The 14,110-nt window shown below is 41.7% G+C and overlaps 1 protein-coding gene across 2 annotated transcripts; it reads left to right on the top strand.

Annotated features, from left to right (window-relative positions):
* Positions 1–3,220: 3,220 nt before the first annotated feature.
* arrdc2 (arrestin domain containing 2) lies at positions 3,221–12,815 on the top strand. 2 transcript variants are annotated; one of them, XM_053854028.1, is made up of 8 exons: positions 3,221–3,855; positions 4,740–4,992; positions 9,662–9,879; positions 9,963–10,065; positions 10,420–10,676; positions 10,755–10,917; positions 11,380–11,540; positions 11,694–12,815. In XM_053854028.1, the coding sequence occupies exons 1-8, from the start codon at positions 3,850–3,852 to the stop codon at positions 11,745–11,747; spliced, it is 1,215 nt and encodes a 404-aa protein (XP_053710003.1). In that variant the 5' UTR covers positions 3,221–3,849; the 3' UTR covers positions 11,748–12,815. The 2 variants fall into 2 exon arrangements, with proteins under 2 accessions (XP_053710003.1, XP_053710001.1); XM_053854026.1 differs by lacking the exons at positions 3,221–3,855; positions 4,740–4,992 and adding an exon at positions 6,903–8,656 and having other exon boundaries at positions 11,694–12,813.
* Positions 12,816–14,110: the final 1,295 nt, after the last annotated feature.

The following is a 14,110-nucleotide window of genomic DNA, read 5'->3' as shown; positions in this document are numbered from 1 at the left end:
TTTTATTTTGCTCATGTTTTACATGCTAATGATTGGGCGCACTGGCACTCTGACATGTTTCTTGTGCTGCTGTCGGCAAACTGTGGCCATCTTGTTGGAGTCTTTCTGACACGAAACGGAGACTTTGCAAATAAGTGTACAACAGGACTTTCACCACGTATAAAGTTGCCCGGCGGTGCAGCAACCATCAAATAACTGATCTCCTTTTAATGATGAAATCTCACTTGATCAAATGTATTTAAATGAAGTGGAAACATAAAAGAGGTGGTCTGGAACGTGTCGGTTTTCACGTCGGTTTTCAGGGGAAATTCATATTATATGTATATATATATATATATATATATATGTGACCAAACAAGCACACACACAGTCTAACCAATCAGATGTCATCTGAAATGAGCAACAACTGATAACTTGATAACTGGATACTTTCAAATTGATTTAATCTTCATAAGGTAAATATACTCCATTGACCTGGACGTACAAACATATATCCAGGTCAACCTTCTGATTATAATGCCTTTCCATATGTCCTGATGCCTTATAATCATTTCCCAGGTGGATTCCAGGCTTTCAATTCAGAGATCGCAGCACATGAAGAGAAACTCAAGCTCAAGTGGACCACAAAGACCTGGAACTCATCAAGGGGTATGGAACCGAGGCAAGAGTGTCTTACAAGCATCACCCACCACAAAAGACCACCCACATTCCTCGCTGATCCAAACTTCAAGATGCCAACAGTCCTGAATGAAATTACTTTCCTCTCCGCACTGTCAGAGATGTTCACATGGTGCCCCAAGTCTCCTTCACACCTCTATCTCCATTAGGCCGACATCCTCCACAATCCTTGGATGTCAGCATGTTCACATTGTTCGCAATGTTATCAAATTTCACACGACAATGACATTTTTCCAGGACTGTGGCACCTAACCTGCTGAGCCTTTGTCAAAGGACACTGAACAAACAAAAAATAAAAATGTAAAAGTGACCATTAGATGTCAGTTATTATGATGAAAATTGCCAGTAAATTTAAATTTTATTTGGGGGGATAAACTCCAGAGCTACAAACACACTATTCAGTTTAATTTAACTGAATGGACCAAGTTTAAAGAAACCGCTAATATCAATCTTGCGAGCAAGTTGAAGCAGTGACTCTATGTAGGGCTTTCTAAAAGAAGAAAAAAAGCAACTGACTTAATTAACTTTTTGTCTGAATTTCTGCGTGGTTAATGTTTCACCTTCAGTGGGACTTAAAATGTATATTCCCAGAAGCAGGTCAGTAATCCAGTTCTATGAGGAACATCACATGTCAAACTCTGAAAGACAGTCAAAAACAAGTCCTCACATGAACTTTTCTACAGCTTTGTACATGTCAACTGACAAGTAATACCAGCCACCTTTAGCACAACAACAAGAGTACTTTTAGGCCTCTTGCTCTGTGAAGATTGATGGCTCTCAGAAGATCATGGAATGTGAAACAGCGCATGTCACCTCCTTCAGCCTCACTGACATCACCAGGTCCTTCTACAAAGTGGAAAAAGGTGCGTACGGAATACCAGTCATCTTGGTCACACTGAGAAAGTGAAAAATAAATAAATAAAAACATTTAACCTTTATTTTGGGTTTATGAGTGATATATCGATTATCACAAAAGAAGCTGTGTGTGTGTGTGTGTGTGTCTATCTTTTCTACTATTTTAAGTTGGCACCATTATTCCTAAAATGCACTTCCATCAGGACTATTTCATGTGTTTTGTACCCATGAAACACTCACGTTAATCTTACATCCAAAAATGACATTTCTTAAACGAGTTCAAAGGCACTGAAAAAAACAAGGCTTAAATATAAACAAAGTTAAATATAAACCCAAGTTGCATATTCCGGCCACGCAGTGTCATTCTCCCACACAATCAATAGCAAGAGAGTTTCTGGCTGATCCTGACACCCTCCTTCAAGCATGACCGAGCACAAAACCATGTAAAAACAATCTGAGTTATTGCAACAACAAAACCTTGACCCAAAGACGCAGGTTGTGTTGATAAAAAACACACTGGCAGACTCTCATGCGTAAATAAAGCAAATTTGGAGTTCACGCTGCAAAAAGCTCAAGGGAGAATAGACAGCTCTTTAATGGTCAGCCAGAGCTGGATCCAGATCACAGGGTGCAAACCATGGACATTAATGCATTCTGTAAAAGGTCACATTCAGCTCATATGGAATGAGGAAAATATATCGATGGAGGTAGATTATATGGAGGAAGATAAAAAGACCTCCTACTGCCTGGAATCCTATAGTAATCTCCCTTTTCGCCATACGTCATATGTATAATTCAGAGTCTATCTTATGAAAATCTGTCTTTCATTTCACTTTTAATTGTCTGCCCATCATGGAGTTATGTATTTCTTTTCCCCATCATTGCATTCATTCGTTTTTTGTCATCAGTTCACATCATTTTCGTATTTCCAACCTGTCTCACCCCCTCCAGGACACCCTGACGGCACTGGGCAGCACCTTCAGTGGCTGGTTTGTTCATTCATTATCTATTTATACTTTTTATTATTTATATAATTTAGTATTATCAATGTACTATTTACTTATCTTTCATTTGGGTATTTTGTCAGGATATTTGTTTATATATTACGGGTATTATTTTACTTCTTATTACTTCTACGTCTTATGTTGTTTGATAGCTTGTGACTTGATTTCTTTTTTAGCTTTGATGATGCCTTGTGGACGTCTTTGATGTTTGTTGTGTGTCTTTTGTTGTGATTGGCTGCTGTGACATGTTGAATTTCCCCACTGTGGGACTAATAAAGGACACCTAACCTTAGCACAGCGAGCCTTGTTCTGGTTCTGGTTAAGTTTGAATGACAACTATCTTAGTGATGATCACATGGTTTCATGTCATTTGACAAGATTTAAGACAAGACAATCTGTCTTTAGATGTAGTTATTTAACACAAACAAAGCCAAGAGTGTCGTTTTAATCTGTTTTGGAAAGGTTGGGCCCCGAGATCAACAAGGTTTAGAACCCCTGGTTAAGAGATAGTGCCTCTGACACATAGAAGTTTTTCAAAGCAGCAGAGTAGAAGAATGTTAAAAATAAAAGGCAAAGGAAGGAGAGCTATACAATCATTTAGGATTATGGATGTGACAATGGAAGGTATGAAGATAGTTGCGACTATAGACGGGTTGAACAAGGTAGGTCTACGGTGGAGCAGGCTGAATTGTTCTGGCAACCTATGACAGGAAATGCCAGAAGAAAATGGAGTAGAAGAATTAAAACACAATATAATCAATGACACTGTAAAACATGAGATCATTCCTTTTAAAATATGAAGATATTGTCAGTGTGAGAGGACTGCTGCTAATTTCATCTTATTTTTCATTTTACTAGGTTTTTAATTTTAATTTCTTATTGCAACGTTTGGATCGAGTAGTACAGGTCTGTCTCTGCGTGTGTGTGTTGACGTGACTTTAACGCCAGTTCATAACACTGCGAAGAGATGGATGATTCTAAATGAATGCAGAAATGAATACAGCCCAGCGTGCGGCAGGTGCATTTTTGACATAATTGCAAAATAACGGTTTAGTGCGGTGCTGGAGTAAAAAGACGAAAGGTTTACAGTATTTTGAAGGGACTGTTAGAGAGACTATAAACGTGACACACGGGCATTTGAGGTCATCTCTCGTCGCAGTTGGCGCTTCTTGACGTCAGCCTCCTCTCTTTACTGACTGGCGGCGGCGCCTGCTGCAGTTTCTAAACGCTGTACCGTGTGCTGCCCAGTCTGCACACGAATGTCGTCTTGTGACTTCAGTCACGAAAAGCCACGCAGCCTACAGAGTAATCCATGAAGGTGGGTTATCTTCATTTATCGTCTTTTGGTTAAATGTTAGAGTTGTGTTGGTTTTTGAATTTGAATTTCAATTCTCGTCGGTTAATTCTTAACACACCTAAACAGACCACATCTGAACCTGCTCATTTATTAACATATTCATATTCGAAAATATGAAATTCATATACTTTTTATACATGGGGCGCCGAATGTAAAAATGAAGACACGCGGTGTTTTACCCTGATTTAGCAGAAGTCTTTGGCAATAGTTTCACAGATTTAGCAAATATTTGTTGCATTTGAGACACTACACTTTAATCTCTGTAAGTGTTCAAACTAAATGTATGCAGTTTAAATTTAACACTTGCGGAGATGTAACAATTGGACATAACATTAAAACGTAGTGTCTCAAATGTAACAAATATTTGCTATATCTGTGATTTCTCCTAAAACAGGGTTAAAACGGGTGTCTTCATTTTCACATTCGGTGCCCCATGCTTACACAGTAGCTTGATTTACGTATTCATCCTTTCACATGTTTCTGTGAAGCAAGAACACAAGTTTGCAATATTTGTTACAAAATAAAAATTATTTCCATGTATGATGTATACGTAAATATTGTACTCATACATGCACCCTTAAATGAAACAGAACAAAAATAATTTGAAATGGAAATTGCCTACCAAAAAAACACAGTAAAATCTGAAATGGTTTAATATTCACACGCCTCAATGGAGGATGTGCATTTTTACTTATTCATACAAAAATAGCTAGATAGCTATTTTGATGTTCAATCTGACTCACTTTCACTTCACGTTTTTGCTTTATTCAACGTTTATTAATAATTTAAATGTTGCTGTTCACAGTTTGTAAATGTGAGTTGGGTTTCTTTTTCCAATGGTGTAGATGACGTTAAGCTCCATTAAGTCCTTCGTGTTGGAGTTGGATAGTCCAGGGGATGCTGCGTTCACTGTGGGTGAGCTGGTGACCGGGGTGGTGGTTCTCAAGCTCTGCAGTGAGACGAAAGTCCACTCCATGAAGGTGCTGGGTAGAGGCGTGGCCACGGTACACTGGTTGGAGAACCACGCCATGGAATCAGTCCACAACGACTACACTTCCAAAATCACTTACTTCAGGAAGAGGCAGCATTTGATCCGAGGTTAGTAGACGTTTCAAGACTCAGCAGTCCATTTACATCTCAGCAGTCCATTTACATCTAGAGGACAAGAAACACTCTTTTGAAGACAGCAATGTCTGCATTTTGGCAAAATAAGACCAGTGGTTTGAAAGAGGAGTAAAAGAGGCCATTTCTGTGTGGAGTGGAAAAACCCTCTCTAAACAGAGGTGGAAGACTGAGACATCATCTTTCATCCTCATACAAGGCTGTCCTAAACACCCTCCCTAGGCTGACTTAGCCATTGATCTAGGCATGGACAGGTCCTTCACACCTGTACAGTGTGGTACGTCAGAATAGCGCCAATTGCCACCTGGGCGACATTCAGCATTTGCATTAATGGCCCATCAATACCCATCCCCAATGGGCGGGGACCCGTAAATATATCCCCATTAGCATAATGCTGGCCCGTTGTCACCAGTAACACTGGTTTGGGCTCCACCACTGTCCATTAACACCTTTGCCCATTCAACTGGCCGGATATAAGCCTGAACTCCAACCCAGCTCATTAGAACTGATGAAAACTATTACTAGTCCGGTTGACCTGATATAAACCTTTGCTGCGCGATGACCCGGATAATACTTTCACAAACATTTCAACAATTAAACATCCTTTACTTGTGTACGGTTGCAATTATGAGGGATCAGTTTCATGACTTTCCGCAGACACAACAAGTGCTGTTCACACATATAACATGGTATTTAGTCACTAAGTTTACCTGTTGGAGATAAATATCAGGGCAATAAATTTGTAAATATATTTGTAAGTTTTTTGACAGATATTTTCTTGATATTCTATTTTTTTTTTGACAGCTCATTTTTATCCTTCTTGTTTTTTGTTTGCTTTTTGTTACCACTTTATATCTGTAGTCTTGACTTATTATTTATTACGATGTGAAATGAGTGCTTCCCCGCTTGCATAATTATCTTCCAGAAATTCATAACCAACTAAGAATTAAATTATCCATCATAATTGGATTCCAATTCAATAACATTCAGTAGCCCACAGCCAAATTGTCATGCAGAGGATTCAGCCCTATCTTAACGGGTTGTTCAGAGTATGATATTGAAAGCGGGAGAGCTGCTGCAATGCTGAATAACATCATGTTAAATTAGTGGATTGCGTATAATATATTCTGAGTGCAATGTGCTCAATCGAATAGCAGAAGATGGCAGCATTAAGTATGGCAATGGTCAATCGATGTCATTGATAATGTCGACAAAAAATAAAATTGCTTTAGACATCAAAATCTGTTGGTCTACGTGTCATGTTATGACGTGACATGTCATGTGAACACACCCGGGATTGCATGATTCATGAGGCGGGATGGACATCGAGAGCTGTTCTTATATCAGAATCAGAAAAAAACTGTCCACTTCTCTGGAATTGTTTGTCACTGCGCCCTACTGGCTTCGCATCACTGCGTCCATATGCAGCTGACCACTATCGTAGAGAGGTTTGAGGGGTAATAAGTTAAAAAATGTGTATGAATACCCAGCTGTATCCCTACAATTGAAATCCATTTGGACATCCATATAGATATCAAGAAAATGAACCTTCAATGTAAGCACCATTTCCTTATGACCAGTCAATAAGTGAATATTAAATGACATACATGATTTATGTTTTTGTAAACAGTATGTTTTTAAGATGACTGATACTGTACATTATCATATGTATATTGTATTAAGGGAATTTAAGATAGAAATGTGGCAAAATTGATAATATTAATTTCTTGCACGTAAAGGTGAAGCAGTGGCAGTCTTTGACTTTCGAAGTCAGCTCAAACCAGCCATTTCTGCTGGTCCTTGATCAACAACTGAAGCCAGACAGTGGCCAACATCTCACTTTCCATAGCCTTTTGTACAATATTGTATAAAGCATTTGGTTCTCACTCAAACCACACTCGTATCTCTTTTGGGGAATAAATCGAATGTGTCTACTGTGCTTAGATTTGTGTTTATTTCCCCCAAATTTGGGTACGATGGCGTCTGTTGAACAGAACAAAAACTCTCTATATCTGGTCGTCTTCTCAATACACAATAAAAAGGAATATCTCCTGAAAAAAATTGGAGTTTCTTAACGTCGCCGTTATATAGTTGTCCACTTGGTGGCAGTATATAGCCAATCCACCAGCGAGCAAAAAGCGTAAACAACTTTGTTTAGCTCAGGCTTGTGTCTCGTCATTGGAATTTTGAGTTTCTCTCGTAAACAAATGTGCACAGCAATCATCGACTTGACCCATGGTGAAAGCAAAACTTTCTAGACATGAATTCTTAAAGCGTTTTCTTTTGTTTTGTTTTGAAAAGTCTGCAATATTTTTTTACATGTGTTTTCGTGATTCAGAGACACGTTTGATGAAAGTATCAACCTGGTTGTGTTTAATCACAAGCCACAAGTTGTGGCGTAAACAGCCTTGCTCTGCAGTGAAACTGTTGTTGCTCAGTGAGCTGTCTTCTAGGAACTCGACCATAAGTCATCACAGACTGTTTTCTTCAGTGCTTCCTCCACACCCAGCCTACATGTTTACGACGCTGCCTTCAAGACGTGTAGGGAAAAAGTCCCAATGTGTGTTTGTTGAAGCTGGAATTTTGCTAGAGTCGCCTTGTGATCTGATCGTCTTATGAAGAGAAATTTATTTCGCTTTTGTTTCAGTTCATGACTAAAGGGTTTTGTAAATCACATGAGATGGTGATGATGATGGAACTTTGCTGTGTCCACAGAGGAATAGATTGGTTAACTATCACTTGAACGCCGAACATATCGAACGTATCGTTCAAACAAATCTGGTCTCTCACGCCTTGGGTGCTGTTTAAAAGCTTATCAGCTCGAGTCACGGTGCTGTGAGATTTCGCACGTTTGCAATTGGAGTGACGCTGAACATAATGAAACGGAGGGTTAATGATCAACCAATTGTTTTCATGACTGGCGTGTTATAATCAGCAAAAAATGTTTTAAAAGTTATCCAAGTTTTAAATCACCTAAAAAAATCACTTGCAAAATGTTAATACTCCATTTCTACTTCTTAGCACTTCCTAGTTGAATCGCCGTGGATTTGAGCAACAATTAAATCCCCGCAATTAAAGTTTTAATCGTGCAGCTCCTAGTTTATTTTTATTGTCGAACAGTCTATGTCCACGATCAGAAAGCTTCCGCGGGCTTGTTTTGTCGGTGAACTGGGCAAGTCGGAGCCGAACAGGAGCGCCTGAACGCAGCAGCGCCTCTCATGAGACATTACATAATGGTGACAGGCCCCGCCCCTTTTGAAAACTGCAAATAGGGCCGCCGTCAAACGTGAACAATAGTCAAGTGCCTTGTAAGTCAGCGAAAGAAACCAGGATTGAACTGTCAGAGGATTTGGACGCGCAGCTGTCATGATTTTTGATAAGTTGAAAAAGTTGGACATCACGTTCGACTCTCCGGAGCTCGACTGCCCTCCGGTGTTCAGCAGCGGGGATGTGGTGTCCGGCCGAGTGGTGCTGGAGCTGACGGGGGAGAGTCGGGTGGACTCGCTCAAGCTCCACGCCGAGGGCATCGCCAAAGTGCATTGGACCGAGTCCCGGTCCGCAGGCTCCAGCACAGCTTACACACAGAACTACAGCGATGAAGTGGAGTACTTGAACCGGAGAGAGGTGCTGCTGCAGGCAGGTCAGTCAGTAAGCGCTTCCAGTACTTCGGTCACTACTGTTATCCGAGTCCTCATGTTACAGTTCATTGTAATTATGCTTATTTGTGAAGTCCATTTTCGTTGTCTCATTGGTGGTGCTTTGTACACCAGAGTGTCAGAATCAGTCGTCCTAGTTGTCTTAGGAGTGTGATCAAATCTGCATGTTTTGGAACTGCTGTTGGCTACAGTCTCCTCATGTTTGCTGGTAGTTACCTCGCTGTCTTTGTGTGTTGGCCTCTTAAGTTAAAGGGGTAAAGTAACCTTTACTTTCCAGTATTAGCAAACTACTTGCCTCGCCAGTACTATTATTTACTCCCCTGCCTTGTTACCTAAATAATCCTGGTTGTAGTACAGAATGAAATGAATCATCTTACTCAGTTTTTAACTTTCGTACGGTAGCTGTATTTTTTTGTTTTTGCTCCACTTGACAATGATAAACTGAAAATAGGGGGAGGGAAGGAGCAGCCGCTTTCGGTATCAAAACATCTGCTGGAAATATACCCAGAGTTGTTTTCCTCATTCGCTGAGAGCAGAGCTGTTTGCTTCAAGTCAGCACAGGAAGCTCAGTTTCTCTGACTCTGTGTTGTTTTTCTGCATGAAAAGCCGCTTCCCAAAGCAGGAAATCAGAGGTGTTCACTTTGGGCAGACACGGTCATTTTTGCAAACTTTTCAAGACGCACCAAAAACGTGGATGATGTTAAATGAGACCACGTGTTGAAGGATCAGAACCGCAGTTGGGTCAGAACTGCTGTCGTGCTGCTGGAGGAAAACATGTTCTCAGTCAGCACATTGGTGCTGGAACCGCCCCAGTGAACAAGCAAGGGCCATGTGATTGCGCTGAAAGAGGGTTCTATTTCATGTTGCGTTAAAGCGAAACCAAGTGTATTCCTTGTCGGAAACGATTTTCAGTACAAAGAAAATGTTTAAATATAGAGGAATAACAAAGTGAGTGGTATCCTAAAATGCTTTTCCTCTCTTGTTCTCAGACAACGGTGAAGTGACTGTTCTTCCTGCCGGCCGACATGAATTTCCCTTCAGCTTTCAGCTTCCAGAGGAGACACTGGTCACCTCCTTTGAGGGGAAACACGGCAGCATTCGCTATTGGGTCAAAGTCAAGCTCCACAGGCCGTGGTCCACAGTCCGGAAGATCAAGAAAGAGTTCACTGTCATCGAGCCGATTGACGTCAACACACCAGCTCTTCTTGTGAGCGCTCTGTTCCTGTGTGCTAAATAGCCGATCCACACAACTCCCGCCCAAGCATTGATTCTGGTTCTGTCATTTTTCAGGCGCCACAGGCTGGAACCAAAGATAAGACAGCGCGGACGTGGTACCGCAACTTTGGACAGGTTTCTGTCACCGCAAAGATTGACCGCAAGGGTTACACACCAGGTGAGAGACCAGTTGGGTTTAACAGCTACCTCACGCAGTTATGATATAAAGTAATTTCTTAATATGGATATGAAACATTGTCAAATGATTTCAAAGCTATTTCACCACTCATCAACGGCTGAGTTTTCTCTCCACTCCATTTTGCATTACTGTGAGTTACTAAGGACCCAATTTGCTTATATGACACCAGTTAAGTTTTAAAATTGGCCATTAAGTCCTGTAAGCTTTTGGTCAGTATCTTCATCCGTCTGTGCTGCCAAGTTTGCTGTCTTTAGATAAGTAATGTGTCTCTTCTTTTAAAGTAGATACATTTAAGGCACAATCCACAGTAACATGGTTATGCTCTCCTCACAGGTGATGTGATCGCCGTCTTCGCAGAGTTCGACAATTCTACCTCCAGATCAATTGTGCCCAAAGCATTCATCACACAGACTCAAACGTTCATCGCCCGTGGCACCATGAAGCAGAAGTGTTCAGTGGTGGCCACGCTGTGTGGCGACATTGTGGGCACCAGATGCAGAGAGACGTGGCACGGCCGAGCCATCAAGATCCCCCCTGTCGGTCCATCCATCCTGCAGTGCCGCATCATCAAAGTGGAGTATATGCTGAAGGTATAACGCTTTCATCATATTCTTTCATCATTCTAGTCATCAAGTCATGTATTCACTGGCCGGTTGTTCATCTTCCAGGTCTGTGTTGACGTGCCAGGGACTTCCAAGCTTTGTCTGGAGCTGCCTCTGGTCATTGGTACCATCCCTTTGCATCCGTTCGGGAGCAGGACATCCAGCGTCAGTAGCCAGTATAGCGTCAATCTGGAATGGCTGCGCATGGCTATCCCAGAGCAGCCTGAGCGTAAGTGTCCCCAGATATCAAGCAGGGTTTCATGTCACCTGGCTGTTATGCCTCAGTAATGCCTCAGTGGTGGCTGTTGTTTACTCTACATGACAGATCAATCTTCTGCTTATGTGCCTTATTTTGCATCTTATTTTCAGTCACCACAGACACAAGAGGCAGGGATTTAGACATACACGATAAACTCTATGTTCTCAGCAGTCTGCCGTGGGACACCAAGTCTTGCAAAAAGTAGCTCCGGTTGTTTTTTTGTTTTTTAAACAAAAGTTTAAGACATGATATGTTTTTTCTACCATGCTCAAGAGTTGATGACTGGATTCTAAATCTGCTTCCAAAGCTTCGTGGCTCTGTGACAATTCCTCCCATGAAAATATTGTATTCTGAATTCAATGTTGGATTGAAGTACTGACTCAGCAGTTGTAGTATTTTGGACTAGCCCACTCACCACACTCTCTCCTGCAGCTCCTCCTGAATACAGCGCTGTGGTGACAGAGGAGGAGGCAGACCAGTGCAGCAACACAGTGGTGCCTCAGCCTGCCGAAGACCTGAACAGGATCCTCGAGTGTCCCCTCATGGCATTTGTACAAGAGTTTCGCTTCCGGCCTCCTCCAGTCTACTGCGAGGTGGGTTTAGAAAGGGGATACTCAAAAGTATGCCATCAAAGCTTGAGGGTTAAGATTGGCTCTAGTCACTTTAGTGAACTACACCATGAGTGAGATTGTAAAGTTCACCAAAATGCCTTTTGCTGATTCTGATCAAATCGTCTTTCCCCACAGATCGACCCAAACCCTCAGACCACCACCATGAGACCTCGCTGCATGACGTATTGAACCAGTAGCCAAGCTACTTGCATTAACCTAATAAGTCAAAGAGATTTGTTGTCTCCTGGATCACTTCTCTTTCGGGATAATCGTCTCCTGGTCCTGCTCAGTGTTCCCTAGATGCAGCACCCCGAGAGAGAGTGAGAGGCATGGGCGAGCAGGAGCTCGAAGTCCTTGTTTCCTAAAATGAAGTGGATGCTTTTCCTGTCAGAAGGGAAGCAACTTCATCTGTGCCCAGCCTTCCCTGATTTTTCCTCAGCTCCTGATGAAACTGACCAGGATCAGACCAGGAAGAGTTGATGGAAAGTTGCCGTAGCTGTAACGTCTTTGGAGGAGGGTGGCGCTTTTGATGACGGTTCTGGTCGTCTTACAGTAGAGATGCACAGATGTCTGCGTGGCGTCTGTAGTTTCACGCAGCAACGTGTGTTCTGGCAACCGTTTGTTCAACAGCAGTGTGCCTTTGGATGATTTGTGCTGAAGCACATACTGTAACTGAAAAGTTGTATAAGCAGTTTTACGTATGTTATGCATGCAGCTGAACGAAATGTGAAAGGGAAGACACTTATGCTTTAATTATATACTTTTATTGCATTGTAAGATTACTTCAGTTGTGTTATGAAGCCTAGAACAAAAAAAAAACTATGTTGACAAGTACAGGTTGTGATGAACGCAGTGCTGTTTGGATATGATTTGTTGAGAAAGCCACATGAGGCTCTGAGGTTAGCACCCAGCTGCCAAACAAAAAGAGCCATGTGGTCTGGAGAGGTTTTGATGAGAGCCAGATGCCTTGGTGGCGAGAGGCCACAGCAACACACTGCTCAGCATTCAACTGAAGTTGCAGCAAAGGGTGCATGGACAAAGAACATTCCAAAAAACAGTCTTGGGGCTCTGCTCACCCCACAACTGCCAAACTGCCACAAAAAAAGCATTCAGGGTCAGCTGGGTGACGGCTGCAGTGTCACACACTGAAAAACAGAATGTATTGTTTTTTTTTTTGTTTTTGTTTGAACTCAAATGCAATATTCCAGCCAGTTTTCTACTTCTTTTTTTAATAAAATGTTGTGAATGTATGTCCGCCGACCATCTTTTCCTTGACAGCTCTAATCAAACCGTCCAATTGTGTGTCTAGCGTGCCAGTGAACGGGTCCATCAAATGCTGTAATTGCTGTGGGCAGAGTTTGCAGAAGTAACCTGCCACACCCAGCAGATCGAAGCAATAATTACAGGCACAACTTTGGCTCGTGACAAAATTTAGTGCATGACTGCGACGTTGTTTTGCTGCTTCTGGATCTGCAGTATCTGAAACATGAACATCACAACAGGTCCAACTTGTTACATAGTTGAAGTCTATGAAGACAGTACACAACATGAGGGAAGCCAAGCCTCTGGCTACTGGTTGGTTGTGTGAGCTGAGCGGCTCCGTCTTGAGGTTGACTTCCTGTTAGGCTTTGCAACTTCATCGCCATTTACACTGCAAGAGTTTCTTACTCGCAAACGGTGCTGAAATGATGACCTGGAGTCAGATTCTGATAGATCACCTGAATCATGTGGCCATTCAAAACATTATACACATTTATCAACTATATGCAGTCTTAAATACGTTTCATTGTATGCTATTGTCTGTGATGCAAATGCTAATACATCTTTTGTATTTTGCAAACTTAATGCTGGCAACTATCTCAATCAACCTTGGACACAGATTTCTGCGCACCTATTTTCCAATGTAAAGTAAAACAAGGACAGTGAATGGAACGAGAATACCCAAAGCAGAGACAGCAGACTGCCATCTTCTCTTATCCGCAACAACAATCGATGCCACGAACTAAAGGATGGGGGAGGAAACTACGAGAGAATGAAAGCAGAACTAAAAATTGGGCATAGAAGGAATAACCAAAATGAGTTATTTCCTCTGTAAAGTAATAACTTCTCAGGCCTTGGTTTGTCTGTTTGTATGCAACACTCAAAATTTTGAAGTGTCAGAAATGGACTAATCCACAAGTGGATCGATCTTGCGGCTGATCTGGTTGCTCGTCTGGGCCTAAGACTTACGAGAAGGTTTCATTGCCATGAACCATCACTTCTGTGTTTGACTCAGTATAACAGCGTCAGCTACAGACAGCGACAGACAGGTCATTTGACATTTCACATCGCAGAGAAGAGTCAAACTACAAAAAACAAGGTTTTTTTTCCCATGCAGAGGGAAAGTTGCTCAGGTATCACCTGCCTCAAGGACTTGGATTGCTTTAACAGACTTGGCAGGCCACACGTAAGGGTCATGAACACCGTCAGCCATTAAAGAAAGCAGAATGTTACTGTGGCTAGCCAGAACTTTTATTTTTGTTTTTACTTTGGTTTAAAGTTAGTTATGGTGT

This window comes from Synchiropus splendidus, chromosome 1, assembly GCF_027744825.2.
Source record: "Synchiropus splendidus isolate RoL2022-P1 chromosome 1, RoL_Sspl_1.0, whole genome shotgun sequence".
Lineage (NCBI taxonomy): Eukaryota > Metazoa > Chordata > Actinopteri > Syngnathiformes > Callionymidae > Synchiropus > Synchiropus splendidus.
This window is presented reverse-complemented; position numbering and strand designations above follow the sequence as displayed.

Coding starts and splice junctions, on each gene's coding strand:
- arrdc2 (XM_053854026.1), top strand. CDS start 8,383: ATGATTTTTGATAAGTTGAAAAAGTTGGACATCACGTTCGACTCTCCG. Junction 8,657..9,661: donor AGAGGTGCTGCTGCAGGCAG/GTCAGTCAGTAA, acceptor TCTTGTTCTCAG/ACAACGGTGAAGTGACTGTT. Junction 11,541..11,693: donor CTCCTCCAGTCTACTGCGAG/GTGGGTTTAGAA, acceptor CTTTCCCCACAG/ATCGACCCAAACCCTCAGAC.